General features: G+C 26.4%; 2 protein-coding genes across 2 annotated transcripts; both read right to left on the reverse strand.

Annotated features, from left to right (window-relative positions):
* Positions 1-467: 467 nt before the first annotated feature.
* Positions 468-13,002, reverse strand: LOC134837829 (uncharacterized). Its single transcript, XM_063853219.1, has 11 exons — positions 12,428-13,002; positions 9,380-9,585; positions 8,644-8,802; positions 6,886-6,902; positions 6,526-6,648; positions 6,054-6,409; positions 5,465-5,656; positions 3,576-3,732; positions 2,642-2,775; positions 1,163-1,429; positions 468-1,102 (listed from the first exon to the last, which is right to left on the reverse strand). Exons 2-11 carry the CDS (start codon positions 9,490-9,492, stop codon positions 797-799), a joined length of 1,824 nt encoding a protein of 607 aa, XP_063709289.1. The 5' UTR covers positions 9,493-9,585; positions 12,428-13,002; the 3' UTR covers positions 468-796.
* Positions 13,003-16,774: 3,772 nt separating this feature from the next.
* Positions 16,775-20,454, reverse strand: LOC134837830 (nose resistant to fluoxetine protein 6-like). Its single transcript, XM_063853220.1, has 7 exons — positions 20,229-20,454; positions 19,753-20,169; positions 19,270-19,469; positions 18,556-18,671; positions 18,280-18,496; positions 17,532-17,834; positions 16,775-17,315 (listed from the first exon to the last, which is right to left on the reverse strand). The coding sequence occupies exons 1-7, from the start codon at positions 20,452-20,454 to the stop codon at positions 16,779-16,781; spliced, it is 2,016 nt and encodes a 671-aa protein (XP_063709290.1). The 3' UTR covers positions 16,775-16,778.
* Positions 20,455-22,345: the final 1,891 nt, after the last annotated feature.

Consider the following 22,345-nt stretch of genomic DNA (forward strand, 5'->3'; position numbering starts at 1 on the left):
AATTTTTCCTTATTTACAACCCGCGATGAGTTTATTTCCATAATTTTCCTTTTCAATTAGTGACAAAAAATTCGCTTGAAGCCATTGACCCATTTTTGTGTAGTATTCTTCATGTTAGACTAAAAAAAAATAGTTTCCAAGTTCGCCCAAAAAATCAACAAAAAAAATACCGCATCATTTTTGTTTAAATACTGAACAAACTCTTCAAATTATTTACTCGCTAGCTACGGAAGTGCAAATATTTAGCAAAGTTACATAAATTATTCTGCAATTTTGTAATGGCATTCCAGCATCATCATCATCATCATCGCATTCACCATGAATTTTAATGTAAATATTTCACGATAGAGTCTTATTTATCATTTATTTCTCTCTTTTTTGTTCTGAGGAAAAATACAAAAAAACACAATTTTCTATTTGTTTTATAAATCTGTTGTTTGTACAGTTTTTCGCACACAACACGGGGGAGTTGTTCTTGTGCTTTTGTTGTTGTGATTGTTGTTCCATCCAGGTAGCAACAAAAAGTCGGCAGAAACGCAAGAAAACAGGAACAACGTGACTTTACACAATTCAAAAGCCATTTGAATAAATTTACATTGAGTTTGCTATATTTTTATTTTTTTTTTTACCTTTTTCACTCTTTTTTAACATTCAAAGCACATTTTTATTTGTCTTTTATTTATTGTCTGTTTGTCTATCTCGCTACTCGTTCACACACGCCGCACACACACGTCAGAAAATAAATATAAAGAAAAACAATTTTATCATCAACATCAATATTTTTTTGTTTTTCCTCTCATTTTTTATCATTTACACTACTGCTACTGCCGTCTGTGTCGATGGCATTCTCGATGATTACGGTGTTATTGTTATTCTGCACCATTTCATCATTTTCGCCATTTTTGCCGTGTGCATGGGTGCAACTGCTGCCGTCTGTCGGCATATTGTCGGGATGTGATTTGCAATCAGGTGCATGTCGTATCGACGATGGCAATATCAGAGATTGGCTTCGCGATAAACTCGACTGACTTTCGCTCGGATGCAAGCGCGCATTGGGCTGCAACGGTGTGCCAATTGATGATATTCGTAATTGGATTGATGCCTGAAGCAAAAAAAAAAAATTTTTAAATTTATAAAAAAAAATTTGAAATTCAATTCTTACAGCGCTACTTTTACGACTAGATGGTTTGTTAAGGCACAGGATGTCGGATGGCGTTAATGAGGGACGTTGCTTTGGCAATCGCACCTTTGAGCCATTCGATGTTGACGATGGCGGTAGAAGCGATGGGCGTTTGAGGCAAGAATTACTCGCCGGAATTGTGGGAACTCGTTTGACGTTGCTTTGTTTCGTCGCGAGATTTTCTGCTCCGTGAAAACTGGATGTTAATCGCTTGGATGCCACGCGGGAGAAATGCGAATTTATTGTGTTCTGTGGGGAAAAATTAATTAATTGAAAAATAATTAATGAAAAAATTTTTTGTAAATTTAAATATTTATATGAAAGTCAGGGAAAATACAAAAAATGAGATAAAAAAAAATGAATTTTTCGTCAAATTATTTAATTTTAATTTTTTATATATATTTTTTTTAAATTAATAATTTTATTAAATGATTATAATTTAATTCATTTATTAAATAAATTTTTAATAATATTTTTATTTATTTAAATTCAAAATTTTCTTTAATTTTCTTAAATTTCCTCCATTTAATTCAATTATTTTAGTGATAAAAAATTTTAAGTTAATAATAATAATTTAATTTGATATTTTTAAATATTTTTTTAATTTTAGGAAATTTAATATTCATTTAATTTTTTTTTAAATTATTTATTATTTTATTATTTAATTTTATTTTATAATAATCTTAAGTATATTAATTCATTTAAAAATTAATACAATCTATTTAAATTTTGCCTTTAAAAAATAAAAAGTTTAATTTTAATTTGATATAATAAATAATAATTTTTTTTATTTTCAATTAATTTTTAATTTTATGTTTTATGATTTTTATATTTAATTATTTTATTTTTAATATTTTAATTTTTTTACATTATTTTCAACTAAATTTATTTTTATTATTTTTATTTATCATCATTTATTTTATTTTTTTACTTTATTTTTTATTTGGTTTTATTTTATTTTATTATTATTTTTTTTTTAAATTTTAAACGAGTTTAAAATTTTACTTCCTGAAAATTAATTTAAATCTCAAAATTAATTAAATGTTTTTAAAATAAATTTGTCTCAAAAAAAATAAAATTAAAAGTTTAATTTTAATTTGATATTTTTAATACTTTATTTATTTATTTTTTATTTTTTTTAATATTTGTATTATTATTTAATTTTCATAGATTAATTATTTTCAACTAAATTTAATTTTTTATTTATTTTAAATTTTCCTTCTTGAAAATAATTCATTAAAACATCAATTTTAATTAAGAATTTTTCCTCATGAAAAATACTGCAAAAATTTAAAAAAAAATTGCCTCAAAAAATATATAAAATTAAAGAAAAATTCATATTTTTTGAGTAAAATATTTATTAAATTTTTGTCAAAGAAAAAAACTTCTTTAAACAAGTTGTACTGATTTTTTTCTAATTTTATTTAATTTTATTTGCAGGACTTAATTTAACGAACTCACCTGTCTCTGATGCGATTTCCTCGATAAAAATAACGATTTTATCGTATTCCTGTACTTGTCGGATAACGCGCAGTACAGCAAAAAATTACAGGCAGCATTTAGTGTTATTAGGAAATTCATTAAGTTGTTCAATGCTGCAAAAAAATAGAAGAGAAGAGAGAAAAAAATAAATAAATTTTTACAGTCAACAGTCAGCAAAAAAGAAAAAATTACGACGATTATTATGAAAAATCATCAAAACTCGGTAAATATTCATTTGCTACACTAATAATATTTGCTTATCATCACATCAGCATCATCATCAGCAGTAAAATAATAATAATAATAACTCCCATCGCAGTAAAGTGTCTCCTCACTCCTCCTCCGACAACAAATCGTACCTTGTTGAATATCAAATTAAAATTGTCTACGTTACGTGCACCGAAAGCGAGACAAAAAATGGGAGAAATTTATTTCTATTTTGTTATGCATAGAATTTCAAATTAAATTACGCCTCAATGAGTTTTTTTATACTTCTCGACGACTGACCAAGTTCCGACTAACTAACTTGCTTGCTTGCCAAATAACGAGCAAAAAAAGTTACGCTAAATTATGATGATAAAAAATGTAGTCAGGCGAGCAAGGTAATTATGTCTTACATTTTTTATTTAATTTTTTTTTTACTTGTGAAGTCGATCAGTAGCAACAAGTTGCCGGATGAGGAGCAGATTTTACAGAAATTTTTGTTTTTGTTTTCAAGATGCGAGGATTTAATTAAAAGCAAATAAGCCAATAAATGTTTTGTTTAATCGCTTGCTTATTGAACCAGAGACGATCGAAAATTTTGGGCCAAATCATCCATAAAATATGTAATAAACGGAAATTTGTAATTGGCTTTTTCCTAAATGAAATTTTAATTGGAACATCAAGACAGAGAAAATAATTCGTTGCTTACCTTTCTGTAAGTTCAGAACTCCTTTGTCTTCGGATGGCTTCGCAAATGCCATGTACAGGAGATTCACTGCTGTGGGTGTTTGGCAAATGAGGAAGAGCACGACGACAGCAATGAGAATAATTGTTATCTTATTTTCCTGTGCAGACATTGCATCGTTCTGGAATAATAATAGAGAGGATTGTTGATAATTGGAATTTGCTTGAGGAATTATGGTTTTGTAAGTAGTATAAATAATAACAACTTTGAGGGAGATTTATTTTTTTAAGTTATGTTATTTAAGATTAGAAATATGGCTTTTATTGATACAAGATTTAAAAATTAGTTTTGAAAATTAATAAAAAATTTAAATTTTAGTATTTTTACTACCAAAACTAAAATTTTTTTGAAAAAATGTTTGAAATTATTATTCAAATCTGTAAAAAATTAATAATTCGAGAAATTCCGTCAGAAAAAATGAATTTTTAATTGCAAAATAAATTGAATATTTATTTTTTTTATTTTCTGTAATATTATAGTAAATTATTTTAATTTAATTTATTAAAATTTATTTTTAAATAATTTAATTTTATTAATTTAACTTTAATTTAAAAAAAAAATAATTTAAATTTAATTTTAAAAAATTAATTTAACTTTAATTTAAAAAAAAATAATTTTATTTTAATTTTTAAAATTTAATTTAATTTTAATTTGAAAAAAATAATTAATTTTAATTTAAAAAAAAATAATTTAACTTTAATTTTAAAAAATTAATTTAACTTTAATTCAAAAGATATAATTTTATTTTAATTTTTAAAATTTAATTTAATTTTAATTTAAAAAAATAATTAATTTTAATTTAAAAAATTTAATTTAATTTTAATTTGAAAAAAATAATTAATTTTAATTAAAAATTTTACTTTTAGCAATTTTAGCATGATGTTAAAATTAAAATATTTATTTATTTTTTTTAAACAAAAATTTTTTTTATTTAAAATATTGATGATTTTAAATAAATTATTTTTTTAAAATTAAATTAAAATTTAATTTAATTTTTTTGCCTAAAACAAAAATTTCATTTGTAAAATGAATCAGAAAGAAAAAAAAAATAAAAATAAATTTTTTTCGAAGCAAATTTAATAATGAGTTTAAAAAAATCTCTTAGATACATCTGATAAAAAAAATTTGACCCAAAATAGAATTTCATTACTATCAAAAAAACTTTTTTCTTGCCAATTTCTGATAAGCTATAAACTTCATATATATTAAGTATTGCATAAAACTCGACACCAATCCACTAAAATCAAACTCACGTCCCACAAAGAGCTCAAATTGTTCAAAAGAAACACAAGAAAAAAAACTTTAAAAGCAATTGACAATTTTTGCGAATTGAAATTCACACGAAAAAAAGCATTTATTTGAGACACATGTGCACAAGATCCAAAATAATTTGACACGTGCACTTCTCGTATTAAATCTACGGAACACTTTTCCAACTTTTCTTATTAAATGTTTCTCTAGTTTCTTTTTTGTTCCTTTTCAGATATTATTATGACTTCACATCGTTTCGTGTTTTTATTTAGAAAACGACGAAAAAAGTGACGACAGAAAAATTGATGAGAAAACCTCAAAAGGTTTTTCTTTCACTCTTATTCAATCATATCATATCAGAACGGATTCATTGAATAAACAGAGATACGGGAACCGAAACACAATTGAATCTTTAATATGCATTGCAGGAAAAAATTGCCTCATTTCGGGTTTCCTTTCGCAATAAATATAACAATAACGACAGTGAGATGATGGCAGATTGTTTCGAAGAAGAAGAAGAAGACGACGACAAAACGTAAACGTAATATTTAATAAAATAATATTTCTTTTCCGTCTCTGTCGTCACTTCGACGAGCACTTACCGCTATACGGGTGTTTGTCATGCGATGCCTCATTCGGTGCGATCGACGCACAGCTGACACCAAAAAACAATTGAACGTTCCCAATAATATTAAGGGCAGGAACATAAACACAATTGATGTGAAGAGAAAGAAGATAATTGCATACGTTTTACTCTCGCCCAGCGACGATGGAATTACCCACAGCTCCTTGATCTAAAAAAAAGACAAAAAAAATTGAAATCTTTATTTACAGAAAAAAAAAGAAAAATCAAAGACACACAAGAAACCACTTTATTTTATGGCAATGGAGTTGTTTTAATAAAAAAAAACTTGGTAAGTATTTATTTTTCTTAAAAAAAAAAAAGAAAAGTATCGATTTTGACCTTTTACTCTTCTTTCTTCCGCTTACGGCACCGCAAAACTTTCGAAACGAACGCCACAGAGAAAAACAATGAAAATAAAAGTCGATTGGGGATTATGTCGATCCAATTAAAATTTAAGCTTTTGTTATAAAATTTTAAATTAAATGACATTTGGACCAATTTTAATTGATTTTTGTTGTAATTTCTCTGTGTTTCATGCGAAAAATAACAACAATAATCGTACTTACTATTTCACATTCCCCATCCTCCCCTATTTCCTCTTCTTCCTCCGTAGACAACGTGAAATTCGCATCACTCAAAGGTGTGTCAACATCGTCAAACTCGTTCGTCGTCGTTGTGTCAACAAGAGCAGCAGCAACGATGGCAGCACCATTGTTGATTGAAAATTCCGCATTTTCGATGGCAGCGGACTCGTGTTCCCATTTTAGCGGAATTGATGGCGACGGGAGCGACGTTGTTACATTTACATCGCTGAAATTGCTACACAAATGTCCCGTTGTCTTATTAACGGATTTTGTTACGACAGAAAGTTGATACTCTAATGACGTTGTTACGGTAGATAGGAAACATAAAATTACAACGACTGTGTGGAAGGACATGGATGACACGGAGAAAAAAATTTAATGGAAATAAATATCAAATATCGAACTTTTTTGCGAATGTGTCACGAAGGGATCGAAAAATTGGACAAATATTTACCTGAGATAACCCTTTTTGCATTTTTTGTACTATTTCTTATATAAATTTGTCCTCGCAGCGGATGACACACCACAATATAGCGCTCTATGGTGAAACTAACAGTCAAGTAAATGGATGTGTAAGCTACAAAAAAAAATTTAACGGTAAGTTTTTTTGAATTTAAATTTTTTTTTTCACACAAAATCTGCAGATTGAACATTGAAAATCGGGGAAAAATAACAACATGTTGATGATATTTGTCGAACAGATCAAATTTATTCTCTGACGACAAACGCAAACACAACATTTTCGCCGAAACTCAATTTTCAATCATACAACTTTTGTGTGCTTCTTTCATCAAATCATGCAAAATATACTTACAAGCAGCATCACAAAACCTGCAAAATAATCATTATTTGATTAGAGTCTTTGCTAAATTGTTCGGAGGCTCGATATGCCGAAACGACAACTTCTCCTTCAGTCAAACTCGAGTGGAGAGAAAAATGGAATTCAGAACTGGATCAATTTAAATTTTTCTTTTCATGATTTTTTTTCTTCGTTTTCGACGTGTACGAGGTTTTGAATAAATTTATTTAACCGACATCGACATGATTTCTGATGACGAAGCACTTTTTATTTTTGTATTTTGGTGAACAATGAACAAAGATCCAGAGAAAAAAAAATTCGGGGAGAAAAAGAAAAACAGATTTTGTACTTAAGATTGTTTAAAATTGTTATGACTCCTTTCATTCGTCATGCATATAAGGTACAGATATAAAATTGGAGGGAAGAAACGAGGAATAAAAAATAAATATAAAGACTAAAATAATACAAATAAGGACAAATGATGGCAAATACTTGAAAATTTTGTGGAAAAGTTTGACGACGAAAATTGTCATTGAAACCAATTGAACTTTTCTTTATTTCATGAGAACTAAACTGAAGAGAAGAAATAAGTAAAGTATAGGAAATAATGAGATGGTGAAAGTTGTCATGTTGTAAAAAGTCGTAAGCGGATTTTCAGGTGAGTATAAAAATATTTTTTTTTATTTAATTTTTTTTTATTTTTTAGGCTGATAAGAATGTTTCACGGATTAAGATCATAAAAGTCATAACATTATTATGATGGATCTATTATAAAAATTGACTATCGGAAAATACATCATTATACCTTATGCCAAAGTATCAAATGTAGGCTCTAAAACTATATTTGGAAGGAAGGAGTTGGATCAAATAACAAAACAAGCATTTCATTCTGATACTCTTAAAGCAAATCCGAATTTTATATCAGATACGATGAAACGAAGTAGCTAAACTGCGATTTTAAAACAAAAAGGAATGTTTCCGTACGAATACATTTGCAGCTTTGCGAAATAAAGCCATTTTATTAAGACTATACTGAAGTAAAACTAAAAAGCATCCACGCATATTTTTCTCAATGTAATAGTTGTTTCAACTGGATATCGAAGAATACAATTCTAAACCTCTTCAAGGAAGAAAAAGTTACATACCACAAAAAACTCAACCCCAACTGTAGAAGATTATACTAAGTCATCGCTTTAAGCACAAAAATCAAATTCTTTGTTGAAGGCCTTTCTGTTTCAATGAATCTTTAAACAAAACTTCGTCTCTTAAAATTCTTCAAATCAAAATATTTTCTTCAAATAAACAACAGAACATTCGTAGATTTATTGAAATTGTCTATTCAAAAAAGTCTTTTAGACAAAAACACGTCTTTTTAAAATCTCGTTATTACTGACAGACAACTCATCGGGTAAAATACTTTTTTTTATTCAAAAACTTCGAAATGCGGTAAAACGAAACGAAAGAGGAGAATATGAAAATTTATATTCATTTCATAGTCTCTTGTATTTAAGAATTTTCTCAAGACTTCGAATCATAATAGAAGAATACGAAGAGTTGTGTGTGTGTGTAACGTCTTGAGCCAAAATCAATAATAATAACAATAATACAAATTAGAGCGATTCTTTACAATCACACACAAGTCACATTTATATTTATTTGTTCTCATTCCCTTTTCTTCCTCCCGTCATCGACTGACTGACTGACGTTGTCGTATCGCTTTCGACATTTGCTTCAAAAAAAAATTTTTTTATATAAATATTTATTATACATTACCAATGCGAGATGCCATACGTGCGCCAATACAACTCATACTTTATCGAATGCCAATTTGGATAATGCTGAAGCGAGATGATGAATACAAAGAAAAGGAACACAATGTCGCTCACAGCTAATGCGGTTAAATATACATTTGTTGAGCATCGCATGCGGCGTCTGTCGCAGGAGTTGAGAAAGACATTTTTAGATTACAATTTAAATGACGTGCGAATTTCGGTGTCTGTGCCTTTTGTGCGTTTCGTCTTCTTCTACTTCAGGGGAAGATAGATTTGGAATTAATTAATAGAATGGCTCTTGAGACGACAGATTATTGGCAAATTGTGTGATGCGGTTTAAAATTAAACGTCAAGAGAGAGAGAGAAAAAAGTACGGTAATGATGATGACAACTGATGGAGGTAATGGAAATGGCAAACTTTTCCAATTAAAAATCAGTTAAAGTGAGAACGACACAAAAGGCACATCAGCAGATTGTTGATGATTAAAACATGTTACAACCTTTTTTTTCGTTCGCTTGTTACGAAAATAAAAATATGGACAGCCCTACCGGAGATAACTTTTAGTGTAAATCTATTTTCATACAATAAAAGTTTCCTCGGAGCACTTTAGCACACAAGACGATCGAAAAAAAAAGTTGGTATCATAAATAGTTTGTAACAACACCCAATGTGTGTTTTTCATCGTATTCCGATATAATATATGGGGAGCATCTTTTTTTTTTTGGCAAATACACACCTCGTCAGCACAATTACGTTGACAAAGTTTCCCAAAATGCCAATAATAACAACACACGGTACCAATATCCGTTGGAAGTAGTAACGCCATTCCTCTAATGTTTCATCATTCATGCTTAACTTCCCGTTTTTAGCTGTCTTTGGTCATGTGTTGTGTGTAGATGGCTAATTTTTCTCGACGTCTGCTGTTGATACTTCTTCTTGTTTCTACGAAAAAAAAAAAAGACACAAAAAAGGACCTCACATTAAATGGATGTTCAAGAGCATGACAAAAACAACAGAAAAAAAAATCGCATAAGGAAAAATTTGGGTATGTTGTTTAAACTTTTTCAATAGAGAGCGTGTGAGTGAGTGTTAGCCAAAGTTTTAGGGACATGAGGAAAAAAAAGATGTTAAACATACGTTATGAATCATATTTCAGTTTAGTTTTAGTTTCACATTTTTTTTTTCCTATATTTTCGATGTTATTAGTCGAATCAGTTTCACATGTTGTTTGTTCGAAGTTAAAGGCAGAAAGATAGGCAGAAAAAAAAACTTGTGTCATGTTGGTCGGTTATAGTTTCGAAACTTTTTATAATAATTTTTTTGATATTCTTTCATATTATCAGATGTTCGGAAAGTAATCAACATCTAACCGAAATATGTGGGTCATTATATTTTTTTTTCTTTCTTTTATCTTTAAATGGCACTTGTGAAAAGTTTGCACAGCAAATTTCCGAATCGTAGGAAATAAAATGAAATAGAAAAAAAATGACGTTCAAACAATATTATTGATGCTAATTTGAATCAATTTTGACAAGTCATTTCTTTTGATCTCGTAACAAATCATGACAAATTGGAGACGACGTTTTTTTAAATGTCTGTTGGAAAATTGAATGAAAATTGTAGTAATATGGTAGCAATAAAAAATGTTTAAAGTTTTTCTTTCACAATATCGTAAATTGAAATAGTGTTGGTAGTAAACAACTTTTTTATGCTGTTTTTCGTCGTAATGTGATGAAAATTTTTAGTTTCGATAAAAAAAATAAATAAGCGTATTTCGAAAAATAAAATAAAAAATTATAATTTAAATTTAATAGAAAAATTTAATAAATATTAAAAAAATTAATAAAAATTTTTTAATTTGAATTAAATAAAAAATTTAATAAAAAATTTAAAAAAAATAAAAAAAAAAAATAAAATTTAATTAAACTGATTTTGAAAAAAGAAAATTATTTAAAAAATAAATACCTATAAAAAATTAATTAAAAAAATAATTTGATATATAAAAAAAAATATTTTATTTTACAAAATTTGATCAAAAAAGCAAAAATTAAATTTATTTAAGTTTATTCATAATAAATTTACTTAATTTAATTAATTTTTTTATTTATTTCTTTTTTAATAATTTAACCAGTTAAAAATATTATATCAAAATATAAAAAAAATAATTCATTTTTTTTTTGTAAATGAAAAAAAATATATTTATTTATTTATTTATTTAAAATATTTAATAAAATTAAAAAAAATATTTTTTTATATATGAAATTATTTTTTTAATTAATTTTTTATAAGTATTTATTTTATTTATTTATTTTTAAATTTTTTTTTCAAAATCAGTTTAATTAATTTTCAATTTTATTTTTTAATTTTTATTTATTTTTTTTTTTAATTGAAGTAAAAAATTTTAATTTTTATTTAATATTATTCAGACAGACCAAATACATTTTTTTTAAATTTTTCTGTAACACCTTTTCATCATAAACGTCAAGAAATGAAAAATTAAACATTGCACCTCTAAACTGACAATGTCACGAACAAAGTGTTTTCCGTGTGTATCTACCAACATATACATATAACTTTTCCTCGTTATTAACACACCTCACAAAAAGTGCAAAAGTTTATGTCACTTTTAACGATAGTCGACATCACGACGACATTTCATTAAAAAATATTATTATTTGTCACTTTTTTGTTTTCAATTTCATTTGAAGAAAAAATTCTTCATTTTTTTATTTATTTATTTTTTTTTTGTAATAATAAAAGCAATAAAACTTATTAAAATCGAGTTTTCTTGTTATTAAAAATTATTTTTCTCGCGTGCATTCATGCACAATCATCGTTGTCAAGAAAAACTTCTGAAGAAATAATAATAATAACAAAACACAATGATGTGCGAAAACAGCAGGTGGCTCAACAAATTTTATAACATTTTTAACCTCCTTTTCACACACACGTCATACGTGCATAAATATATTAAATATATAATAATAATTCATATCACATTTAAACTTTTTTTTTGTTGTTGCTCATGATTTCAGTTGAATTTTGAATTTTTTATTTGTCGAGCTAACTTTTTTTACATTTTTTTTGTTGGCGTGAATATTTAATCGTAATTAAAGAGTCATGAACCCTAAATTCATGTAAAAATAAAAAAAAAATGTACAAAAAAGGACGAATTTTTTTTAAATTTATGATTGACATGTACAAATTTTTTTTGGAACGTTGTTGAAAGGTTTCCATTAAAACAATGTAATTTATTTTATTTTTTTTTTTTTTGTATTTTAGAGTAAAAAACGTTTCTCTGTCAGTAAAAAAAAATAATCCATCTCGTTATTTATTGTTTTATTTTTTTTTCCTTATTTTTTTTTTATTTTAAATCCATCAACAGTTAAAAAAATATTTTTTTTTTGGTCAAAAAATATTTTTTTCAAATATATTTATTTTTTTTTTGCTCTCCCTAAAAGTCAAATGATGCGGAAAAAATTTTCTGCCACTTTTGACCGGTGCGACGCGCGTCAATATATCATCACAGCAAGGGACTCATTTATTTTTAATAAACACTCTCTGCCAAAAAGTGTCATTTTTTTCATATATCTCGTTATTTTTATATTAATAATATTATTTATTTATATTTTTTAAGCAAAAAAAAAATTTTTTTTTACACTTGTTACATACAAAAAAATATATAAATACAAAATTGTCATCTAAATTTAATCACAACACTTCTACTATTTGAGCAGCAATAACAACAACAACCCACAACAATCTCCATTTTATTATTATATACCTTTGTACAACATTTATATTTATGTGTCGTATAAATAGTGTGAAAACGACTAATTATAGCAAAGCAAACACACAAAAGTACAAAACGTTATATTTTTATTTTCTTCTCGTTTTTTTTATTATTTTTTTTTAATACACTGGGAGGTTGTTTTATGACTTTTTCAATTTAAAAACTTATTCATTGCTTGCTTGTGAGTAGTTTCATAGTCACTTGAGTAGATAATTTAAAAAAAAATACTATAGAGTAATTTTCCGTTTTTTTTTCTGTATTTATCTCACTAAATAAGACGTTCTAACGCTTTTTAATTATATAATCTATCGCCTTGCTTGTTATTAATTACATTCAATTGTTTTTATAAAAGTCCAGATTGTTATCTCAATCATTTTTTTCACGTTGAGGAATGTGATTTCTGTGCGAAAAAGGTAACTTGCTCTTTTTTATTCATTAATTTATTATTATTTTAATGACTTTTGTCGTCAATTGCAATTATTTTTGTCAATTAAATTTTATCCACTTTTAATTATTTTAATTTTTGCAAAAATAAATCCATATTAAAAGGCGATAAATAAAATGAAGCGCGTCTGGCGATGACCACGACGATTCAAAACTGTCGTCTCCTCTCGCTCGACATTTGTTTCAGAGTCGAAAACCTTTTGAAAATACAAAAAAATCTTGACTCGCGAGATAATCGAGGCGAGCTCGATAGACAGAACAATTCATTGTTTGTACGTGCGCTCACTTTTTTTTTTGAGCAAAACGAAATAAATTGCGTAAATTAGTGCATAACTGATGTGAGTGTGTTTGTGTGAGAAATTTATCGTCGACGAAAGATTAACGTTAATTGAAGAGAGACTACTAAATTTTATTAAAGTCAGTTTTTTGATTGAGATTTAGAGTATAATAACATTAATAAACGTATGAACGGAGCAGAAGAGACGTGCAAGACAGACATATCAATTTGTGTAAATTTCACAGATGGAAAATAAAAATAAATATATGGGGTTTACATGTTGACTGGCGGGTTGTTGCTGCTGGATCGGATGTACTACATGCAATTTTTTTTTTTGTTTTTTGCGATGAACAAGAAAGACGTCTTTATTAAGTCTCTCTCTCGGATTTTATTATGTGGGTTTTATGATTTGTTTGTTGGTACAATTTTATGATTAAAAACAGGGAAAAAAGTTTTTTTGAGTTACGGTGAAAAAGTAAAGGATTAGGATTTGTTGACAATGATTTATGCATGCAACAAAAAAGTTGAATGATGGAAAAAGGGTTTATTAACGGTGAAATTTTTGATTGACTTAATTTGATTTTACGGATTTTAAGACGAGATTTTAATGAAAAAAGTTGTTTTAATGGCAGATTTTGCTGTTTTAAAATTTGTTTTTTTAAATTCAGGTCAATTTATATTGAAAATTTAATTTGATTTGTGTTTTGGAGTAAATTGAAGGAGTTAAAATTATTACTTTAAAAATATATTTTTTTAATTCATCAAATATTTTTTTTATAAAATTGCAAGTGTTAAAATATTTTAAAATAAGAATTTTTATTAAATAAGTTTTTAAAAGTTTAATTAATTTTAAACAAATTTAATTATTTTTTTAATTCCATTTATTTTAATTTATATTTATTATTTTTAATTTTTACAAAATATAAAATTTTATTTTTTGAAAAAAATTTAGTTTAAAAATTTATTTTATTTTATTTTCTATTTATTTTAATTTTTTTTAAATTAATGTATTAAATTTAATTATTTGTGAAAATTATTATAAATATTTATATAAAAATTGTCATTTAAAATTATTTTCTTTATTATTTTTTTTTATTTTATTTTATTTATTTAAATTTTTTTAAGAATTAATAAAATGCTTAATAAGAAAAAATAATTTGTTGCTCAATAAAAAAACTTTTATTTTTAAAAACAAACAATAATTTTAGATTAATAAACAAAATAATAAGTTTTGAAAAATTATTTTAAAAATAATAAATAATTAATTTCATAAAATATTATAAAAAATAATTTAAAAACTAAATTACTTATATTTTTGAATGAATTATTTTTTTATATTTTTAAATTATTAATTTATTATTTTATATTATTATTTAAAAAAAAAATTAAATTAAATTAAATTTTTTTATCAAATAATTATTGTATTTTTTAATTTTTAAAATTAATTATTTTTATTTTTTGTGAACAAAAGTTTTTTTTTTTTTAATTTGTAAATTATTAATTTTATTTTAAATAAATTGAATTAGGTAATTCAAAATAAATTATTTATAAAATTAATAATTATTTTTTTTATTTTTAAAATTATTAATTTAAATTTTAGGTTAAAAATTTCCTTAAATTAAAAAAAATTAAAATAAAAAAAAATAATTTACCTTGACTAACAAAAAAAAACTTTCGCAATGCAATCCAATTTCTTTCAATAAATAATTCAAATCCCGGATGTCTCGGAGAAAATTTCAAATATTCTAATAAACATCATTCCCAAATTCTGAGAACAAAGTCGTTACCAACTATAATAAAAAGTAATAAAAACCGAATACAAATGTTTACAAACATAAAGATATTTTTATATTGACTAATATATTCCGCGTTGGCCCACAACAAGATGCATAATCATCATCTCAGCTGAGATTTTTTTTCACGTCGCGACAACGAAACCGACTCACCAACACATGTGTTGACGCGAGAGCTTTACAATTCACATCTTTTGACATTGAATATTTCCAAATATAATTTTTGTGTATTTTTAGACGCGTTGCGGTATAAATTGAATGAATGTTTTGGCAGCCAGGCAAAATAACGTAGGTACGGAAGATGCAAAAGAACCTTTTTAATGTTTATTACTTGAAAATTTATTAATGTGTCTTTTATATAAAATGTTGTTATTAATTGTAATTGATGTGATTTTTCAACATTTTCCGCGAATTTCGACCCTTTTTTACTCTTTTCGCATGATTCATCAAGTCATTTTCGATGCGAAATTAAAAGGTCGTAAAATCATTGATCAATTACTGCTTTTGGGGCGGCATCGCACCTTTTTTGCCTTTAATTACATCATTTCGCGTCGTTATTCGAATTATTCTGAATTTTAAGTACATTTTTGCTATTTTGCGCCTTTTGTTTGTACATTCAGTCAAATTGATACGTTTCCATTGTCTCGGATGTCAGAATGTGAAAATTGTAAATGGAATGAAAAATAAAATGAAATTTTTGTGTGCAAGCCGCCGATGCCGCGTCGAAATGTAGTTACAACAGCTGTACAAATATCAATCTTGTTAATCAAATTTTGACTTGTAGAACGTTTTGTAAGACAATTGAGATATTAACTCGCTCTTCTCCTCGCTGTGTAAATAAATTACATTTTATTGTAAATTCTAGATCTCTCGGGTGATTTATTAAAATGTTTATTTTTTATGACGATGTAAAGTCACGTTTTGCATAGAAATGTAGAGAGACTCTTGAATGAAATAGAAAATTATGGATTTCCGTAGATTTTTTTCTGCGGCATGGAGTTTTGATGAGGAGACGTCTGGTTGATTAAATTTCAATATTTTATTTACTGTGGGTATATTTTTTAATAAAGTTTGATGACTTAATCATCATTTTTTTAGAAAAAATAATTTTTTTATTTTTTAATATTTTTTTTTAATTTTGCAAAATTGAAGAAATCGTCAGTGCAGACAATATTTAAACTTTTACTTATTTTTTTTTTAATTATTTAATTTTTTTTTTGAGACTTTTATTTAAAATAAAACAAATTTTTAATTTAATGAATTAAGCTAAAAAAAAAATACGGAAAAAATGTTTAAAAATTAAAAAAAAAAAAAATAAGAAAAAGATAAATATTTAAAAAAATATATTAAAATAAAATAAATAAAAAATTTAAAAAATATTAAAATAAAATTAATAAAAAAATATAACAAAAAATTAAATTCTAAAATAATTTTTAAGAACTTCAACAGTTTAAATTTTTCGCGGCATAAACAGTTTTTTTTAAATTATTTTTTAACATTTATTTTAATTTTTTAAAAATTATTTTTTTTTTTAAATATTTTTTTTTTAATTTATTTTTTTTAAATTTTAGGTTCTTAAAGGATTTATCGTCAAATAATTCGTTAATATTGTGCAAGTAATTTTTGTCAATTTCGAATAATAATGAATTTAGTTTTGTAATGTTTGGCAAATTGACTTCATTTGAAGATATTAAAGGGAAATTTCATTGATTTTATCTCCATGCTCGTCTTACCTCCTTTTTTCTCTATCTCCTAAAATAAGTCAAGAAAAGATGTTTCCTAAAATGATAAAAAAATATAAAATAATTTATTTTGCACAAAAAAAGGATTAGAATCTCGTCCTCATGCTGTGTCGTATCCTCGGAATCGAGAAAAACTTTAAGAAATTTTTCTCGTTATTTTTCCGTGTCCTTTGTTCCTCCAACTTCCTATCGATACTCGCTTCGATATTCGACAAAGGCACCTCGAACAACGCGTAACACGGCACAGCGAGCATCGCCGAAAATCCCCAAACCGCCATGAAATATTGCGAAAATACGCCAAACGGTGTCCAATACACAGGTGTTCGCATGCCAGCTCGCATCAATATCGCTACCGGATAATGCAGCAACAAGATGCCATACGACAACTTTGCGAAGGGACGCCATAGCGACACGGATAAAATCCAATTTATGACACCGCCGTTGCCCGTGCAACAGGCGTAAATGATCCAGGCCACGCTAAAGGCCCACATCCATCGATGGAGCAGTTGGTAGAACGCAAAGTAAATGAAGTCGGGACTCGCATCGCGGTAGAACGGGAAGGGACTGAGCACCGCAGTTGCCATTGTTCCGAACGAAAGAATCCACAAGACAAATTGGATTGCCTGAAAATATGGGAAAATTTTTGCGGTGACGAATGAAAAATTGCGGGGATTAGATGGCAAACGGAGAGAAACTTGCATAAATTTAATCTCCAATAATTGAAGTTGAAGTTAAAAATGACAAAAATACGAAACAAAGCAATGCCACAAACAAATAAATTGGCAAAAATAAAGTAAAAAAACATGTTTTTCGGGGTAGAAAAACTCATTTCGACTCACCTTTGGTATTCCCATCCGTTTGTTTTTCGACATAAACAAGGCGTATCCCAGGCCCATTCCAATCATCCAAACGCCAATCCTATTATGAGTCGGATAGCTGAGCATCTCGTACCATTCGTCGCGTTCCATGAACGTGAATTTGTGCATGAGACACAATCTGAAGACATTTACGCCGGAAATTAGTGTAACAATTATCATCACAGGCATGAAACGATATCCGTATTTTCGTAAGGGCAACAGAAAGAGCGGCGTCACAAGCACGAGTTGCATATCCATTGAGAGATACCAACTTGGAGCTATGCACTGTAAAAAATTAAAAAAAAATTAATTTTGAATTTAATTTAATTTTTTTTAATTAATTTTAAATTTAATTTTAAAAAATTAAAAATTTATTTTTATTATTTTTTTACTTAAAATTAAATTTTTATTAATTAAAAAATTATTATTTTATTCAATTTTTTTATTTTAATTTTTTTTTATTTTATTTATTTATTATTTTTTTTTTAATTAAAAAAAAAAATATTTTTTCACTCAAACGGATAAAAAAAAATTTATATATATTTTTTTAAATTAAATTTTCATAAGAAAAATTGTCAAAAAATATTAAAAAATAATTGACTTAATCTTAAACTTAAGTTTAAGTCAAAGCTTAACTTAACTTAAGTCAAAGCATTTAAGATTTTTTTCTTAAATTTAAACTTAAATCAAAATTTTTTCGTGCCCTAATATTTTTTTATAACTTACTTACCTCATTTAGCGGATTGTAATAATTTTGTATGAACAACAACGATGTCCAATAATATTCACGACACTTTTCCTCGAGAGTCGTTTCGATGACTGCATCATAAACAGGACCATCGCCCAAATACTTGAAAAACGCTAATACAATCAAGATGATAGCTCCAAACAATGGCATGATGCGTAAATAGCGATGCAGATAGAATTTTAGGATGTTAAAGGATCCTCTGGAGAGTTAAAGAAGACTGTATTATTGGATGAAATTTAATTTTTAAATGTACTTTACCCCTTTTCCTTTGTCTTCATGAAGCCATAAGTGATCAAAAATGGCGTTAAGAGTAAAAATGTATCTGAAGCGAGATCTCCGTGAACGTTGAAGGTGTATCCCAATGTTTTCTTGAACTGTTGAAGAAAAACAATTAACGGATTAAAAGAAGAAAAACAAATTTTCAAGGTATGATTTATTTTTTTAATTAAAATTGGTTTCATAAGTAAAAAAAAATATGAATTTGCGCTTAAAGTAATTTGAGGTTATGTTTGTCTATCCAGCGGAAAAAGTTAGAACTAATTAAAAATAAATTTTGATTAGTAAATTAAAGTTTTTGTTCAAAAATGTTCATTACAGTTGTATCTCTGGATGAAATTTCGAGATATTTTGATTAAAAAAATTAAAATATTCGTCAAAAACAATAATTTAATAATCTAAAATATCTTTTAATAGCTTTTGAATAAATCCAATAGAGGGCAAAACATAACCTCAAATCAGTTTTGGCGCGAAATTTTTAAAATTTGAAATTTTTTTATCTTTTTCTACTCTTATGAGACAAATTTTTTCTAAAAAATTCCCATTTGACATCTATTTTTATTAAAATTTAATAAATTTTTCTTATTTTTCAAAGAAAATTTCGAAAATATATTCTACAAAATTATAAATTTTTCGATTTGAAATAAAAAGTGAGGTTATATTCTCATAAAATCAGTTTCAAATCAATAAACTCACCTCTGCAATATCATTTTTATTGTAAATTGCGGGAATATACTGCACACTTCCATAACAATGAAGCATGACAATCCACGCCATAGATAACACTCGTATTCCGTTGATACAATCAAACGTTTCTCTACCTCCATATGGCTTGTAAAATAACTTATCAAGGTTATGATAGACTGAAAATGATAACAACACCGACGAACCCTTTTCTACAATGAAAATAAAATTATTTAAACAAAATTATTAATTATTAAAATTTTTTAAGAAATATAAATAATAAAAAATTAATATAAAATAAAAATTTTAAAAAATAAAAAATTTTTTGAAATAAAAAAAAATTTTAAAAAAAAATAAAAATTAAAAAAAAATTAAAAAAAAAAATTAAAAAAAATAAAAAAAATTAAAATTAAAATAAAAAATAAAACTAAAATAATAAAAAAATAAATTTAAAATAATTAAAAAAAAATTAATTATTTTTACGAAAAAAATTACCTTCTTGACATTTTTTAACGAAATCATAAAAAGTAGAAATTACGACAATCACTCCCAAAGCGATAAAAACTCCCGTAACGCTCCATTCAAAGTCCCCAAACTCCTCTTTAGTCCCATCCGTGCACTTCACATCTCTTTCTGTAACTTCATACTTAACATTTTCCTGCAAAAAAGCATCCATAATTTTCGAAACAATCTCTCCGCGACACGATCTCGGCGCGCAAATGCCCATCACGAAAGCAGTTTTCTTGTGAATTGTCAAATCCCGAACTGGCAACTGACAATGTTGCGTTTTAATCGTTTGCACTTCCGGAATTGACGTTTCCTGCTGAATTTCCATGCATTGGTCATAATGTCCAAAATCCACAGAATTTCCCGAACGCAAACCGGCAGGCATTTTTCCCCATGTATCGAGAACTGAAAAGAGAAATTCATGAGAAATTGTTCAAGGTAATTTTCGTAAGAAGAAGTCTTACACTTGACTGCCCATTCCGTCTCGTCAATTAAATTCTCGACAAAATACTTGAACTGGTTGACACATAATTTATCCGGTTCAGCTACTTGTGTGATAATCTCGTCGAAAATGTCGTCATAATTGCCAAAGAGGCGATTTACGTTGTAATTATCCCACAAAAAGCCCGACGTTGGAGCAAAAATTCCGAATGTTAGAACAAAAATGGAGCACAAGTTGACAGATGCCATCGTTGAAACGCACTGAATCACGATTTTTCGGTTGAATTTTTCATAATCGACGTTTATCTGCGAATTTAATGTCGATTAGATATGAGAAACATTCCGATTGTGACTCAGTTTCGTGTCAAATCGTTCTTTAATGTCACAGATAACAACCGAACAGCGCCATAAATCCATGTTCCGAGCAATAATCTTCTAATAAAATTATAATTGGAAGCATGCATATGGTAATTGGAATTATACCGAATCACAATTTCAGGTTCTCATCACACGTGTCCATTGCATTGTCTTGAGAGATAAAATGATAACAATGAGCCATTATTCACTCCGTCGACGACAAAACGACCATCGGCAGCATTCATGCAGAAATTTCTCCCTGAAATCTATAAATTGTTGGGAAGTCATTAACATTTTAATGATTATTATGGGACACGACGAGTCGAGGAGCATGCGAAGACTACGAAGTGAAAGGAGGAAGAAGAAGGTCAATTGCTTAATTTGAAAGTGACACAGAGATAAAGTAATGAAGGTGAAGAACAAAAAGGTAATTTCTCTCCGTGGATAATTGTTTTTAGTGTCTTATCGGATCGAAAACGTGATAAAATTATTAGTCGCAAAGAGATATAAATTGTTGTTTTGTGAGAAAATTGCTTGAAAATTGAAAAAAAAAAAATTTATGGAATCAGAAAAAAAATTATTGAAAATTATTTTAATAATTTTTTTTTGAGAAGGTAAATTATTTTCAATTTTTCAAGAATTTTAAAATTAAAAAAAAAATATATTTTTTTAAATAATTTTATATTATTAATTAAAAATTATTTCTAAGATTTAAATATTTTTTTGTTTAAATTAATTTTAATTAAAAATAAATTAAAAAAATTAATTTTAATTAAAAATTAATTGAAAAAAAAATAATTTTATTTTTTTTATCTTGTTTAGAATAAAGAAATTAAATAAAAAAAAAAGTATCTACTAGAAAAAAAATTGTTGCAAAAAAATTAGATTCTATATTTAAAAAAATAAAATTAAAATTTACTTATTTAAATTTTCGCTTTTTTAAAGAAAAATATATTTTTAATTAAATTAAAAATCAATTTAAAAAAATATTTTTATTTAATTTTTTTATTGAAAAATCTCAAGACAGTTTTTCCTCTTTTTCGAAAAAACCGTCAAGGAATTTTTTTTTATTTCTCCAAAAATCGATCAGAAATCGATGGAAATCAACTTTAGAATGAATATTTATTAACTTTTAGCTTTGAAACCCATCAAAATTTGGTTGAAAAGAGACTTGAGAAAAAAGTACGATTTTTGCTCCTCTCATCAAAAATCGATCAGAAATCGATGGAAATCAACTTTAGAATGAATATTTATTAACTTTTAGCTTTGAAACCCATTAAAAATTGGTTGAAAAGAGACTTGATCCTCATATGATAAAATCGTACTTTTTTTTATTTCTTCAAAAATCGATCAGAAATCGATGGAAATCAACTTTAGAATGAATATTTATTAACTTTTAGCTTTGAAACCCATCAAAATTTGGTTGAAAATTGACTTGAGAAAAAAGTACGATTTTTGCTCCTCATATGATAAAATCGTACTTTTTTTATTTCTTCAAAAATCGATCAGAAATCGATGGAAATCAACTTTAGAATGAATATTTATTAACTTTTAGCTTTGAAACCCATCAAAAGTAACTTTTAGGAAACCCATCAAAATTTGGTTGAAAATTGACTTGAGAAAAAAGTACGATTTTTGCTCCTCATATGATAAAATCGTACTTTTTTATATTTCATCAAAAATCGATCAGAAATCGATGGAAATCAACTTTAGAATGAATATTTATTAACTTTTAGCTTTGAAACCCATCAAAATTTGGTTGAAAATTGACTTGAGAAAAAAG

This window comes from Culicoides brevitarsis, chromosome 1 (assembly GCF_036172545.1).
Source record: "Culicoides brevitarsis isolate CSIRO-B50_1 chromosome 1, AGI_CSIRO_Cbre_v1, whole genome shotgun sequence".
Classification (NCBI taxonomy): Eukaryota; Metazoa; Arthropoda; class Insecta; order Diptera; family Ceratopogonidae; genus Culicoides; species Culicoides brevitarsis.